This window comes from Nyctereutes procyonoides, unplaced genomic scaffold (assembly GCF_905146905.1).
Source record: "Nyctereutes procyonoides isolate TBG_1078 unplaced genomic scaffold, NYPRO_anot_genome, whole genome shotgun sequence".
Taxonomy (NCBI): domain Eukaryota; kingdom Metazoa; phylum Chordata; class Mammalia; order Carnivora; family Canidae; genus Nyctereutes; species Nyctereutes procyonoides.
The window spans coordinates 32,150,256-32,165,337 of record NW_026575140.1 but is presented as its reverse complement, the minus strand read 5'-3'; the positions used below and the strand labels follow the sequence as shown (position 1 = coordinate 32,165,337).

The 15,082-nt window shown below is 64.2% G+C and overlaps 1 protein-coding gene across 1 annotated transcript in view; it reads left to right on the top strand.

Annotated features, from left to right (window-relative positions):
- Positions 1–13,149, top strand: part of PLCH2 (phospholipase C eta 2) — a 65,397-nt gene extending 52,248 nt beyond the window's left edge. The window contains exons 10-23 of the mRNA XM_055306779.1: positions 171–342; positions 722–829; positions 1,895–2,053; positions 4,407–4,493; positions 4,931–5,013; positions 5,423–5,520; positions 5,604–5,786; positions 6,145–6,252; positions 6,770–6,894; positions 6,974–7,058; positions 7,293–7,439; positions 7,813–7,892; positions 9,944–10,709; positions 11,675–13,149. Of these exons, the coding sequence (XP_055162754.1) occupies positions 171–342; positions 722–829; positions 1,895–2,053; positions 4,407–4,493; positions 4,931–5,013; positions 5,423–5,520; positions 5,604–5,786; positions 6,145–6,252; positions 6,770–6,894; positions 6,974–7,058; positions 7,293–7,439; positions 7,813–7,892; positions 9,944–10,709; positions 11,675–12,927 (3,454 nt within the window). The 3' untranslated portion in view covers positions 12,928–13,149. The remainder of the gene's footprint in view (positions 1–170; positions 343–721; positions 830–1,894; positions 2,054–4,406; positions 4,494–4,930; positions 5,014–5,422; positions 5,521–5,603; positions 5,787–6,144; positions 6,253–6,769; positions 6,895–6,973; positions 7,059–7,292; positions 7,440–7,812; positions 7,893–9,943; positions 10,710–11,674) is intronic.
- Positions 13,150–15,082: the final 1,933 nt, after the last annotated feature.

The following is a 15,082-nucleotide window of genomic DNA, read 5'->3' as shown; positions in this document are numbered from 1 at the left end:
TTTTCAAAGCCATTGATGGGCCCCCTCCCAGAGTGGCTGGCGATTCCATCTAACCTGGCTGCTGGTGAAGATATCTTTTTATTCACTGGTGCAGGTGACTTAAGGTCTCACACAGGTGAGCCCTATCCCTCCCCTGGCTTCTCTCTGCCCCTTCTGCCTTGGGGCCACAGGTACCCAGTGATCCTGTCCATTGAGAACCACTGCAGTGTCATCCAACAGAAGAAGATGGCCCAGTATCTAACTGATATTCTTGGAGATAAGCTGGACTTGTCATCAGTAAGCAGTGACGATGCCACCTTGCTTCCTTCTCCACAGATGCTCAAGGGAAAGATTCTGGTGAAGGTGAGTCCCTGCCTGCCAGCATCCTGTGGGGACTCTGACCTCTGATCTGTGGTCAGGTGAGGGGCAGTTGCCCTGCTCTAGACAGTATGGGGCTACATACCATCTCTGACAGATTTGAGTCAGGGTAGGCCCTACCCCTGACTTGGCTTCTGTCTTCCTCCATGGTGGCCACTCAATCTGGGGACCTCCAAGTGCACACTGAAGCATTTCCCTCCCATGCTGCTGCAGCAAGGAAGTGCCAGGTTGGCCTCTACCCCGTGGCCTGAGGTTCACAAGCAAGCTTGAGAAATGCTCCTTCCCTTTGCTGCTTCTTGCATGGGTACTGGCCTCCCAGTACTTCCTGCAGGACCACTCCCATGGTCCACTGTCTCCCCACCAGGGCAAGAAGCTTCCTGCCAACATCAGTGAGGATGCTGAAGAGGGCGAGGTGTCTGACGAAGACAGTGCAGATGAGATTGATGAAGACTGCAAACTTCTCAATGGGGATGTGAGCAGGGGCTGGAAGGCCCTTTTTGGGAAGGGGGGGAGCTGCAGGTGGCTGAGAGAGGCATGTCATACTGATGTGATGGTGCTTTGCACAGACAGCTGGGTATGTGCTCAGCCAGTGGGGACCCTCCCCTACCTGCCCTTTCACACAAGACACAGCCCCTGAGCTCCTAGCTGCTGGGCTTCCACCTCTTCACCCAGAGGGGCTGGGGTTGGAGGTCACACAAGGAGGTTGAGGAGTGATAAAGGGAGCGGGGCTGGGGGGACTCTGTAATTAGCCTCTTCTCTCCTCTGGGCATAGTTCTAAGCAGTTGCTGTGAGGTGGGAAGGTATTATTTCTCCCTGAGGGCCCATTGGATGGGAAAATAATTGTGTAGGAGCATTCCCAGCCACTTCAGCTAATTGTTTTTAGAAAGCCCTGAGGCAGCAGAATTCTTTCTGCTTTGGATGTGCCTGCATATTTCTCTGGCCCCAGGTGACAGTAAGCCCATGTTGTCTGATATCTACCTTGTATGATTCCAAGCTGGGCACTGGGGCCCCCAGAAGCCTATGGCCCAGGCCCTGCCCTGGAGGAGTCGAGGTTTGTCAGGGCTATGATGGGGGCTGCTCCAGGCCGGGGAGGCTACACTGCCCAGCCTCTGGTACTGGCCAGCCAGGCTGTCTGTCCCTGCCCTTGCTCGCCTCCTTGAGGTATCTGGGAGCCAGTGGTGGGATCCCAGATCCCTAGCTGCTTAGGCCAATGAACCCTCTGACGTCTTCCCTCAAGTTCTCCTGAGTTTCTGTGGGCAGCATTGTACAGCTAAAGGATGCAGGCATTAAAACCAGAGAGGCCTTGGTTCAGGGCCTGCTGGTCACTGTCTGTGGCCCTGGGGGGCAAGTCATGTCTGCCATGCAGCCCTGGAGTAGGGTGGCGTGAGGGTAAGCAGCTCCATGTAGGAGTGAGCATGCGGCCGGGGCCAGGTGTGAGAAGCCAAGACAGGGCCTGGGATCCCAAGCTCCAGCAGGTGTGTGCGGCCACCACAGACCTGGGGACTGATGACAAGGGTTGGCCGGTGGGCTTTGACAGGTTGCCACCAACCGGAAGCGTGTAGAAAACATTGCCAAGAGGAAACTGGATTCCCTGATGAAGGAGTCAAAGATTCGGGACTGCGAGGACCCAAATGACTTCACTGTGTCCACGCTGCCCCCGTCTGGAAAGCTTGGGTACAAGGCAGAAGGCAAAAAGGTGAGAGCCCTGCAGCTGATGAGGTCAGCCTGTGGCAGGGCAAAGGGCCTGGAGTAGTCGGTCTGTGCACACCTGAGCACATGTGTGCATACACACACCCCCAAAACCCGTCCCCATATGTCCCGTGGGGAAGGACAGAGCACCCACAGTCCTGGGGGGTGAGCAGGTGGGCAGCATGCCCAGTGAAGTTCCTGCTTTCCTTGACCAAGCGATATCCAGGCGTGTGCCTGGGAACCTGGGGACACACAGGATGGTGGCCTGGACCTGAGAAACTTATGTCTGTGTGACTTTTTGCATAAGAGGGAGCAGGGAGTCAGGGAAGGCTTCCTGGAGGAGGAGGAGGGAGAAGAGGAGAGGCAATAGCAGCTCAGGCCAAACCAGCAGGCATGGGGCCTGGAGAGGGCATCAGGGAAATCCACTTTGTTCCCAGCTGCACTAGACCCTGCTCTGCTGGGATGTGGGTAGGAGGGCAATGGGGGGTGCAGGGCACGGAGTTCTCCAAGGGGGTCTAGGCAGACGGGGCAGCGTCTGGGCCTCGGGGCCAGGCACATGGCCCCAACAGGCCTCTCTGTCCCCTTGGCTGGAGGGCCCAAGGCCGTGGCCCCCCTACCCCTGGCAAGTCCCTGTGCGGGAGAGGGCAAGTGGCTCAGACTGCAGTAGGAGTGGCGGTCTGGTGGGGAAGGAGCAGGTGCACAAGGAAGGGTCCTGGTCTGCAGTGCTAGGCACAACTCTGGTGGGTGCTGGGCTGGCCAAGGATGGGCCTGGTTCCCTGAGGGACCCAGCACCCCCTCCCGAGATCCAGAGTGGCCAGGACTGGACCTTCCTTCCTGGTCTGGTGCTGCAGCTTATGCCCTGTCCAAGGTGTGGATGCTCCTCCCCCTGCTGTCCTGCGGCCCCCATGCTGCCAAGCTCTCTGTGGTCAACCAGCTGCGTCCAGGGGTCAGGAGTGGCCTGGGGCGGGCCCTCTGCTGTCTCTGGTCATCAGGCTGCGTCTGGGGGACAGGAGTGGCCCAGTGCGGGCCCCCTGCTGCTCATGGGCTCCCTGAGGGTGGTTGGAGCTCACGCCGGTGCTGTAAGCCTGCCAAGCTCAGGCGTGCAGGGGTGTGGGGAAGAAGGGTGAGTGACAGCAGACTCTGGCTGAGGCTGCAGCTGCTTCTCCAGGATGCTGGGCTGACACGCGCCTCTCCTGGGTTCTGCTCAGATTTAGAGTTGCTTGTGCAAGGCGTTTCAGGCAATGTTTACAGAGCCGTGAAGTGCATTGGCCTCAACTGGCTCCAAACGCACCATGTGCGGCTTCCAGCACCAGTGGGCGGTGAACCATCACCAAATGAGGAAGGAAATGGGCTGGCACTGCCAGGCCCAGGGATGGGGGGGAGAAACACTTCGAAGGGCGATATGGAGCATCATTGAGCTAAGCCCGTCCACTGTGTGGATCTGTGCCCTGGTCTCTACCGGCCCTTCCGTGCGGCCCACTGACTAGAAGGGCACGAGCATGGCAGACTCAGGGTGGGGATGGGAGCTGGGGCACTGCCTGTCCTGACTCCCCATGGGCCCCGGCTTCTCCCCAGGGCCAGCGAGGTGAGGGTAGGGCAGTGGCTGGAGGCTTGGGGGGCAGCCGTGGGGCAGCATCTCGGGCCGCATGTTCCGTTTCTGATGAGTGAGCCATGGTGCTCCATGGCCAGGCCAGGGGGGCAGGCGTCATGATGAGCTCCTTAGGGACAGCTCCAGGGCCTGGGGGACTGTCCCTTGTGTCCTTGGGGCAGAGCTGACCATCACCAGCTTGAGCTCTAGGTTGCCTCTTCCAGGTGACCGGGGTCCACGCCAGAGGGGTCATTGGTCCAGGCTGGGGTGTGGTTGGTGGGGGTGCATGTGGAGCCATGTGCACAGGGTGGGCACAGGGAAGGCTCGTGGTAGTTTGGGGTGAACAGGAGACATTCGGCAGCTTTGGGGGGTGCAGACCCGCATCTGTGTCATTAGGGGAGACATTTGTCTCCACAGGAAGCAGGGCAGGACACCGGAGCCACAGGGAGCTTCGTGAGGGTCACATGTAAGCATGCATGGCTGGGGAACATTCCAGACATACAAATAGTGTTTATCACATGCTTACCCTCCATGGGAAAAACATTCAGAATTGAGGCCTTAAAGAGTTTAAAACAAGAGGTCTCGAGGAGCTTGTGGGGCCTGCAGGCCCCCTCTCAGACCCCTGGTCCCCACTGAGCCCCCAAGGTGGGCCTGGGGCAGCTCCTGCTTCCTCTGGGCCTCACGAGGTCCCCCTCTTCCGGGAAGGATGCCTGGAGCCCCTGGGACGGAGGCTGGCTCCACCTGTTCACCTCTGTCCCCCCATCTGCCCCAGGCTGAGGAGGATGTGGAGTCCGGGGAGGACGCCGGGGTCAGCAGACGGAACAACCGGATCCTCATGAGTGGTTTCTCCAAGCGCAAGGTCTGACAGGGCTCCCAGGCAGGGACACCCTGTGGAGGCCCCGTGCTCCCTCTTCCCACTCACCCAGCTGTCCCTGTGGTGGCCAGCAGGTGTCCCCTCCAGCTCCTGGGGCCCCTGGCTTGCCTCCCAGAGTCCATCCCCTCTTTGGACTCTTAGCTACATCATCTGACCGGGCCTGGGGTCTGGGGTCCAGAGCCCTGGTTAGGGCTGCATGGGCTGGTGCCTCGACAGCACCCCCCAGGCCCTCCCCAGCCAATGCCCTGGGTCCCTTGGGGCCCAGGCTGACCTGCACACTGCAGAGGACAGCAGGCCCAGCCAGGCAGCCTGGGTACCAGGACCCCAGGATGGCAGGCCTGCCTCCTGTGCCCTCCAGCCCACACGATGGCCTGGCTGACCTGGGGCTCCACGGGGCCTGACTCTGCTCTCCTTCCACTCAGAAGAAGAGCAGCAAGCTAAAGAAAGCGGCCAGCATGGAGGAGGGGGATGAGGACCTTGACTCCCAGGGCAGTCAGAGTCGAGGGTCAGTGTCTGCCTCAGCCCAGACCCCGAATAGATGGCAGTGGTGGGAAGTGTCCTTGTCCTGGCAATGGCTGGACTTGGATATACAGGCCCACAGTGGCCCGGGGACAGCACGGTGGGGTGGGAGGTGTGGACCCCAGGTTGCAGGGCCAGACTGGCCAGCACGGACCCCTGAGCCTGCCCTGAACGCCTGTTGTGGGACAGGCATCCTTCGGTGGACTCAGCGCCAGCACCTGCCCCTCCCCGTGTCACTCACTCCTCAGTGTCCACGGCCCATCCCAGGCCCCGCACCACAGGGCATAGTGGACGTTAGGTGGACATCCCACATGAATCAGTGGTGCCCAGGCTGGCCTGAGTCAGGAGGGGCACCAACCCTGGGGTCCTGACCCTGTCGCCCACCCTGTCTGCAGGGCAAGCCGACAGAAGAAGACCATGAAGCTGTCCCGTGCCCTCTCGGACCTGGTGAAGTACACCAAGTCTGTGGGCACCCACGACGTGGAGGCGGAGGGTGAGGGGACGAGGGCCCCGGGGGTGTTGAGAGGGCCGGCCCCGGCCTGGGCGCGCCTCTGAAGCCGCCCGTCTGCACTACAGTGGCGTCCAGCTGGCAGGTGTCGTCCTTCAGTGAGACCAGGGCCCAGCAGATCCTGCAGCAGAAGCCGGCACAGTACCTGCGCTTCAACCAGCACCAGCTCTCCCGCATCTACCCCTCCTCCTACCGCGTGGACTCCAGCAACTACAACCCGCAGCCCTTCTGGAACGCAGGCTGCCAGATGGGTGCGTGTGGCCGGGACGAGGAAGGGGGCTGGCCCTGCACTGCCAGGCAGCTGGACTTGGTGCCAGGCCAGGGGCTTCGGAGAGCCTCTGCCACGGCGGGCTGATGTCACTGGGCTGGCACCAGGGCTGAGTCCTTGGGACCCCAGGACAAGGTGGGAAATACCACCTTGTGGCCCCTCTGCCCGTGTGCTCCTAGGGGTGGACGGGGTTGGCTGTGCAGGGCACCCGCGGCATCTGCCAGGATGTGTGGTCCTGGTCGTGCACAGAGGTGAGCCCAGGGCCCCTGACAGGAGCAGGTGAGCAGGGGGTGGGGAACGCGCCAGGCACTGACCAGGCCACCTCCCGTCCTACCTTATAGTCGCCCTGAACTACCAGTCAGAGGGGCGGATGCTGCAGCTGAACCGCGCCAAGTTCAGTGCCAATGGGAACTGTGGCTATGTGCTCAAGCCCCAATGCATGTGCCAGGGTGAGGCTCGGGGGCCCAGGGTGGGGCGGGCGGGGGCAGATGCAGCCTGGGACACGACCCCCCAGGACGCCGGAAGACGGGGTGTGCTGAAGGGCCCCACTCCCCCAGGGCCTGGTTGGGGGTGAACTGGGTCCCCAAGGAGGACATGTTTGAGGTGGCTCCACACGGGGCTCTGGCCCGGGCACCAGAGCTTCCGTTTTCTCACTGAAAACCACCTAAATCACGTGTGGATTTCTCCCCATTTTAACCTGACTCCCTCCCCCACCGGTTCTGGCTTCCTTTGCCACCTTTCACTCACCTCCTGAGAGCTATGGGGAGCCCAGCACCTGCGCCCCACCCCAGAGGATGGGCTGGGACCTGTCACAGGGTGGTCACAGGAGTGGCCAGCACCACCCCCCCAAGCAGTGCCCCCTGCTGGAGCCCTGCCTACCTTCCCCCTGCCCCCCCGCCCCCCCCCATCCTGGGGTTCCTAGTGGGCCTGTGCTGCCCCCCTCAGCCTGGCGCCCTGGCCCTCCAGGTGTCTTCAACCCCAACTCCGAGGACCCCCTGCCCGGGCAGCTCAAGAAGCAGCTGGTGCTTCGGATAATCAGCGGGCAGCAGCTCCCCAAGCCAAGGGACTCGATGCTGGGAGACCGAGGCGAGGTAGGAGGGGCCCTGGCGTGGGCGGGCGGGGCTGGAACAGCTGGCCAGGCCCGGTGCCACCCCTGCCCTCCGCGCCCAGATCATCGACCCTTTCGTGGAGGTGGAGGTCATCGGGCTTCCCGTGGACTGCAACAGGGAGCAGACGCGTGTGGTGGACGACAATGGTGAGGCCCAGGGCCCCGCATGGCTTCTCTGGCCGCAGCCTCACGGTGGAGGTGGGGGGGGCCCTGCCAACTGCCCCCTCGCTGGAGCCCATGTCAGAGCCTGGGTGGTCCCTAGCTGTTGCTTCCTCTGCCAGATGGCCAGCCCAGGAGGAAGCACTAAAGAGGGTGTGGGCCCAGGTGGCCTCCAGGCTGGACCTGGGGTGGGAGGTGACACCTCCTCCTGGTGGCCTCTAGGATTCAACCCCATGTGGGAAGAGACCCTGGTGTTCACTGTGCACATGCCTGAGATTGCACTGGTGCGCTTCCTCGTCTGGGACCACGACCCCATTGGGCGTGACTTCATTGGCCAGAGGACACTGGCCTTCAGCAGCATGATGCCAGGTGGGCAGTGGGGGCAGTGTCCCCCATAATAGAGACCAATGTCCCCTGCTTAGGCGACGTTCCCCCATAGAGACCAACGTCCCCTGCCCCCTCCCCCACAGGCCAGCGTTCCCTAGAGGTCAGCTGAGGGCAGCAGGGCTGAGCTTCCTCCCATGGGTCGGCTCCCGCCATGGGTGGGTCGAGGAGGGCACTTTGTGGATGGGGCAGGGAAGGGCGCTCAGGCTGCAGCTTCCCGCGGCCCCCTGACAAGGATGAGCCTGTGATACCGGCGGGCTTCCTGGAGAAGACCCCAGCACCGGGCTTACGGGTTGTACTCAGGCCTCAGGACCCCTGAGCAGAGTAGGGCAGGGTGAGCCGTGACTGGCTGTTTCAGGCTATCGGCACGTGTACCTAGAGGGGATGGAAGAGGCCTCCATCTTTGTCCATGTGGCCGTCAGTGACATCAGTGGTAAGGTGAGTGCCACCTGTGGGGCCTCCTGCCTTAGCAACCCCCGGCCCCTTCCCAGCCATGTTGCTGGGGTTTGGGGCCTTGCAGTTACTTTGTGGGGGCTGTTCCTCCTTCCTCAGGGTGGGCAGTGGGGGCCCCCTGACCCCTGTGTCCCGTGGCTGCTGCAGATGCCCCCGCGCCCCCCCCCCTCCCTAGACTCCTTGTTCCTTCCGTGTCTCAGGGCCCCTGGTGCTCCGTCCCTCCCTGGAAGGGGTCGCCTGGCTCTGCTCCCTGCCCCCCTCAGCCCTTGAAGGGGGTCCTCCTCCAGTGTGTGCTCCACACCATCAGGTGTGCGTGGGGGCCCCGTGTGGTCCTGGTGCCCACCGTGTCTCTCCTGCCAGCACCCCGGCCTTTAGATGCTGCTGGGCACAGTGCCACAGGCCACTTGGCTCTCGCCCCTCGTCAAGCCGTCTGTCTGTCCTGTGTCTGCCTGTCTCCACGGGCTCCGCGCCCGGCTGTCGGCGTCTCACGGCCTTCACTCTGTCTCTTTGGTCTTGCAGTGGGCTCCCTATGTCCCAAGTCTACCTTTAGAAGGACAGTCCTGTTAGGAGCTCGAAGGTACCCCAGCGCCGGGGCGGCGGAGCCCCCCCGCCCCCTCCCTGCATGCTCAGGCCATCCCCATTAGCATCTGTGATTCCGGTAGCATTTTGGAGACTGTCAGCTCATGTGACATGGATCGTGATGTGGTTCTGGGGTCCCTCGGGCCATGTTCAGCTCAGAGCCGCATTTATGAGGCAGGTCCAGGACTTCGGCTAGGCCTCCTGTGTGTGGACCCCCCTGGCCTTCCGTCCCTCCTCTGTCCTCTGTCTGATGGCCCTGTGCCCTTCTGTGTCTGGTCCTCTCCCTCGGGGCGCCCCAGCACCCTGCACCCATTGCCTCCCTGATCTCACCGGTCCTCTCTGCCCCCCACCCATGTGCTCCCTGAGTCTCTGTGCACCCATAACGCCTGGTGTGGGGTGGGGAGACCCCAGGGACCAGGAGCTCCGAGCTTGAATCCTGGACCTTCTTCTAAATGACTTTGCAGCCAACTTTGACCAAATTGCTCTGGATTTGGGATCTTGAATTGGGAAGCTGATTCAAGTGCTGACCACTTTAACACCTCTGCCCCGAGGTGCCCCCGTGTCACTGGGGAGGGGTGGCTGTTGTCAGGGTCTCTGCATGTGAGGACCCCTCTGGCCTCTGCACTCTTGAGACACAGCTGTCGGCCTCTCCAGCATTGACCCAGGCACTTGCCAACCAGTCCTGGGGACCCCTGGCTGCCCTCCTCGGGCAGGGAGACTGGGGAGAGGCCTGGCTGTCCGGGAAGGCCAGAGGCCAGCAGCAGTTCAGGGAATGCCGAGCCGGCATGGGCTCTGTCCTTAGGGCTGTGTGAGCAGAGAGCAGGGTGAGGCTGGCAGCAGTCTAGGAAGGCTTCCCAGAAGAGGCAGCACCTCCGGGGAGGGGGCCAGGCAGGGACATGGGAGAAGAGACCGCTGGCCTGTGCCCGGCTTTGCTTGCTTCCTCGGCCTGTGGCGCCTGAAGGCAGGGTGAGCGTGAGCTGGGCAGTGTCTGCTCCCATGGGTTTTCTCTTGTCTTTCTCTCCATGCCAGCACCACCCTGGGGGCCCGGCCAGAGCCGGGGGCTTTGGGGGCCTGTGAGGGGTACATGATGTGGGCACAGGAGCCAGGGGTCAGGGTCCCGGTGTGGGAGAAGCCCGGGGGCCTCCTCCTCCTGGCCCTCGCTGGGCCCACCTGCCCCGGGGCATGCAGACCCTCCATGCACTCAGGGAGGGCAGAGTCATCCTGGTATGCGCCAGGGCCCTTGTGGCTGCTGCCCCCAGCAGAGGCACCCTGGAGACCCTCTTCCCCACACACACAGCCATGAGTGGCACAGCCTGACGGCCGCAGGCGCCTTCCTGAGCTGGCCCTTGGGCTGCAGCAGGTGTGGCCTCTCACCACCCGCCAGAATGGCCTGGGCTGGGCTGGCGGCCCAGGGCCCCATGCCTGGCTGCCAGCTATGGGGGCTCCTTCTCTTGCAGGTCAAGCAGGCTCTGGGCCTAAAAGGCCTGTTCCTCAGAGGCACAAAGCCCGGCTCCCTGGACAGTCATGCTGCTGGGCGGCCCCTGCCCCGGCCTTCCGTTAGCCAGCGGCTCCTGCGGCGCACGGCCAGCGCTCCGACCAAGAGCCAGAAACCCAGCCGCAAGGCCTTCCCAGAGCTGGTCCTGGGCACGCAGGACACGGGCTCCGAGGGGGAGGCCCGTGACGTGGCCGCCCCCAGCCCTGGCCCCGTCCTAGAGGCCTCAGCCCCAGAGGAGCCCGGCAGCCGCAGCCCCCGAGGTAAGGCGCCGGCGGGGAGGAGCCTGGCTGGGGGGAGTCTGGCCCAGGAGCCGCCCTCTTGTGTCCCCGAGGGCCCCGGGCCAGCTGGGATGGCCGCCACCTGCATGAAATGTGTGGTGGGCTCCTGCGCTGGTGAGGACGCTGAGGCCCTGCGGCGGGGACAGCTGCCTAGCCCGGCGCCCGCCGCCACGCCAGAGGCCATCAGCCAGCAGCCCCGGGCCCGGGCGGACTCGCTGGGGGCTCCCTGCGCCACTGCGGGGACGGGCAGAGGGGCCCCGTGGCAGGGTCCGGGTGGCGGCGGCGGCTGTTCTGCGTCCTCGGACTCCAGCGGCCTGGGCAGCCCCGAGGTGGTCCCCCGCTGGCCTGAGGGCGCCCACAGGCAGGCAGGGGCCATGCAGAGGGAGATGAATGCCTTGTTCGTTCAAAAGCTGGAGGAGATTAGGAGTAAATCCTCCATGCTCTCCACCGGTAAGACCAGATGCTCCGCTGCAGCATCCTCCGTGCTGTCCCTGCACACGCCCCTTGGCATGGCCTGGGCTGGGTGACCCCCTGCGCTGCTGTGTGCAGAACTGCTGCCTCTGTGTGCTCGCCGTGGCTTCCTTTCCCTGTGCCCCGCTGGCTTGCCTGGAGGTCCCCTGGAGCCCCCAGCACCCCTCCCTGTCGACTGTGCCTGTCCCCTAGGCCTCTTGCCCTCAGGGCCCCCCAGCGCCTAGGAGGCCAGGGAGCAGGCCTGACCCCAGCTGCTGTGTGTGCTGAGGCCCGCGGGCCTGGTACTGGCCTGATCTCAGATCCAGGGGCCGCTTCCAGCCCCCCACGGCCTCTCCCCAGGCCAGGCTGCACGTGTTCAGCCCTGGTCCTGCACCGCAGTCCTCTGGAAAGTCTGGCACGGTCGGTGGTGTGCTGCCGGATAGCCCCTGATGGTGCCCGGGCCCCAATGTCGGCAATGGGGGTGTACCCTGCACCTGCCTCTCCGCCCTGGGCATTCATTTATGGCCTGAGTTGTGCTGAGCAGCAGTTGTGACAGGGGACCCCAGGACGGGGAGGGGCTGACAGCTGAGCCATGCCCCCACCCCAGAGCCCGATCCATCCTCGCACCCCACCCAGCCTTGCTGTTTGTCTGTCCATCTGCCAGTCCCACCCACACGCTGACCACCCTCTTCTTTCTGTTCCCACGCTGCCTCTATAGTTAGGGATTGAGAACAGCCGAGTGCCAGGTAATGGGGCCCAGCTCCTGTGTGCCCTGGCCTGTTGGGGGCCCTGGGGACCCCTCTTAGGGGCACAGCCTGTCTGCACCCCCAGCCCCAGTAGCAGCAGAGCCAGAGGGCAGGGTGGGGGGCAGCTGTGTGCACACGGAGGGACCTGGCTGCTGAAGGCCCCGTGGGCACTGTCCGTGGGGGACGTGTCCAACATGCTCCTCTCCATCTCGTCCACAGATACCCGCCCCTTCTCCATGCAGAGGACGGGCTCCTCTCTATGTGGCCTGGAAACTATTGCTGAGGAGCCAGCCCTGGGCCCCGGCCCCCCACCTCTGGTGGCTGCCCCCCCCAGCCCCTCCCCGGGAGAGTCCCTGTGTGCCTCGGGACCTGGCACCAAAGTGGCGAGCCCCCCAGCGGTCACTCTGGGAGCTTCCGTGCCCTTCCAGCCCAGGACCCGGAGCAGAGGGGACACTGAGCAGCCCCCGGAAAGCCGGCGGCAGGGTTACCATGGTGGGGAGCCTGGAGGTGTGTGTGAGGGGACCCCTAGCAGCCAGGTGGTCAGAAGGGCTGAGAGTGAGGGGCAAGTGCCCGCGGAGCACCCGGGTGGATGGCGGCCCCCAGCCGGGCCCTGCCCAGCCGTGTACTCAGATGCCACAGGTGGAGACCGGCTGTGGCGGCGGCTGGAACCTGGTGGCCATCGCGACAGCGTGTCCTCGTCCTCCAGTGTGTCATCCAGCGACACGGTCATCGACCTCTCCCTGCCCGGCCTGGGTCTGGGCCTCGTCCTGGGCCGTGAGGGTGTCTCGGGGGGTGTCTCAGGGGCTCCAGCTGGCCGCCTGCCCCTGCGGCCCTGCCCAGCCACTGCCGCCCGCCTGGACCTGCCTGCCGTGACCAAGAGCAAATCCAGCCCCAACCTGCAGGCCGCCAGCCAGCTGCCTGCTGCACCAGAAGAGCTTCGGCTGCGTCCCCTGGTGCCCAGGCTGCCCTGGGGCCACCTTCCCCTGGCAGGCCTCCGGGACTGCCCTGCAGCCGCCAAGTCCAAGAGCCTGGGGGACCTGACTGCCGACGACTTTGCCCCCCAGGTGGAGATCCTGGGCCGAAGCCTGGGCCTGGCGAGGGAGGGGCGGGCAGGGCGGGGGGCGCGGCGGGACGCCCTGACAGAACAGCTGCGCTGGCTCACAGGCTTCCAGCAGGCCGGCGACATCACCTCACCCACCAGCCTGAGTGTTGCTGGGGATGGGGTGCCTGGTCCCCCCGGCTTCCTGAGGCGCTCCTCCTCCCGCAGCCAGAGCCGAGTGCGTGCCATTGCCAGCCGGGCCCGGCAGGCCCAGGAGCGGCAGCAACGGCTGCAGAGCCCGAGGGCGCCCCCGGGGGAGGAGCGGGGCACCCCCGAGGGTGCCTGCTCAGGGGGCCAAGGGGGCTGCGGGGACGTGCCAGGCGTGGGCCCCTCCAAGGGCTCCGCTGCCCCCGGCCTCCTGCTCAGACTCTGATGGGCTCCCTGGGGCAGGTGCAGCCACCCTCCCCTCGGCCCAGCACTGCTGTGCCAGGCACACCAAGTGCCCGCGGGAGCCCTGCCCTCTGCCCCTCACCGTTCCCCTAGGAGGAAGGGAGCCTGCCTGCAGTCTGGGCTGATTTTTCATGTTAAGATATATATGAAATGTATTTAAAGTTTTAGAGACAAAGCTTCTACAACATTAAAATGGTGCCCAGTCCTTTTCCTGTCATGACTGGTTTTCTGCAGAGCAGGTGGGCGCTGAGCAGGTGTGCATATCTGCTCGGGCCTGCGCGGCTCTCGGGATGCTCCTTATATGCCCAGAGCTGCCCGGAGCACTGTTCCCTGCCTGACTGGCCGGCGTGTTCTGCACAGAGCCTGCTCTGTATGGACACTTTAGACTCTGGACACAATGCCAATAATCACGTTCACACTTGCTGGGTGTGGGATACCTACTCCCCCTGTGACTGTGTCCAAGCCTTCCTGGGTCAGGTCGGTGTGAGGACACCCCCTACCTCTGTCACCGAGGGCTCAGTGGGCTGGCTCCCCAGGGCTGGGGCCTTGCAGTCTCCGAGGTGCAGCCCTTGCTCCTCCTCTCCCCCCTCCAAGCCCCACTCTTGTGGGGGTAACCTCAGCCCTGGGCAGGGACCCCAGGCTGCGGGAGCTGCCCCTTCCCAGAAGGCTAAATGCACACAGTGCCCCTTCCCAGGAGGTGGGAGGCCAGCCCACCCCTAGGAAGTCTGTGCCTGAGCTTGTCCCTCACCCTGGCATCAGGCCTCTGCAGGCACCACCTGGTGTGCCGGGGACCACCGAGGACCTCTGCGACAGGCTGTGCCCTCTTGGCAACAGGCAGTAGGTTTGGCTGGGGAGGCCTTGGGTTCCATGCCAGATCAGCCCTGCGGGAGGGTGGGCGCCTGACACAAGGCATGTTCTCCCTGAGGTTCTCTCTGTGGCCCCAGGGACCTGCGCAGCCCCTTGCCCACTCTTAGCCAAGGCCTGGGTGGAGAGCATCTGCTGGCCCCACACACCTCCCCAGACCTAGCAGGCCCCTCCTCAGGTAGATGGGAGAACACGTTTGTGGAAACTGGTGCCTTAAGGCCACATGTAGGGCACCTTAGAGGTCGGCCTGGCCTCCATGGCCCCTAGGATCTGGGGCGCGGTGAGGTAGGGCAGCTAGGTGAGTCAGCCGGGGGCCTATGGGCCAAGGTGGGCTGGGCTGGCTGCCAGGGCTCCCAGGGATGGTGCCCTGTGTCCTCGTGAAAAGCAGGGGCCAATCCTTGTCCAGCCCTGGACATGGTTATGTTCTGGGGGCTGGGAAGCCTGGTCTGCCACAGAAGAATGCCTGGCAGTAGGGTGGGTGCCCTCACCATGTGGCTCTGCTAGGTGACGCTAGGTAGGCCAGTCAGCCCTGAGGGCTGGGCAGGGCAGGAGGGAGGACCTGCGGGGGCATCTTGATGTCAGGCTGAGTGGGGCTCTGGTTGGACTTGAAGCCTCCCGGGTGCCTGTGCTGGGCCCCTCTGCGCCAGGCTGGCCAGTGCTGCTCCCCACCAGGAAGCCAGGGACGGAGAACAGTCAGGCCCGGGAAGGCCACACACAGGTGGCCACAGCCTGCCCAGCTGTGTCAGGGTGTCGGCTGGGCTGGGGAGGTGTGGGGCCAGACCGTGGTGGGGCGTGGGCGTTAGCAGGGACACTGCTGGGGGCCCTGAGGCTGGCTGCCTGTAGGGACACAGACCTGCCTTGGCCAAGTGGCAGCTACGAGCCACCTGCATGTGGGGCTGGGGTGACACATGTGGGGTCACTGGGGAGGGGGCCCTGGAATGGTGCAGGAGTGGTCACAGCCCCACGTGAGTGTGTGGAGAGTGGGGGACGCACTGGCTCCCTGATGACTGAGCAAAGCCCCGCCTAGCCTGCACATGGGGAAGGGGCAGCACTCAGGGCTGAGCCCAGTGGGGCGCCCGCCATGGACAGGACTCCGGGCCTGGGCCCATGGTCACATGGTCGGGTCAGCTCTGAGCAGGAGTGTGTGCAGCCACCAAGGCCCTGCGAATCCCTGATGGCCTTCATGGCTTCCACTCTGAGGCAAGAGTGCGGCTTGGCACAGCCACACAGGGCAACCTTCCCTAGACAGACGCGCTGATGGGAGGCTCCTCCCT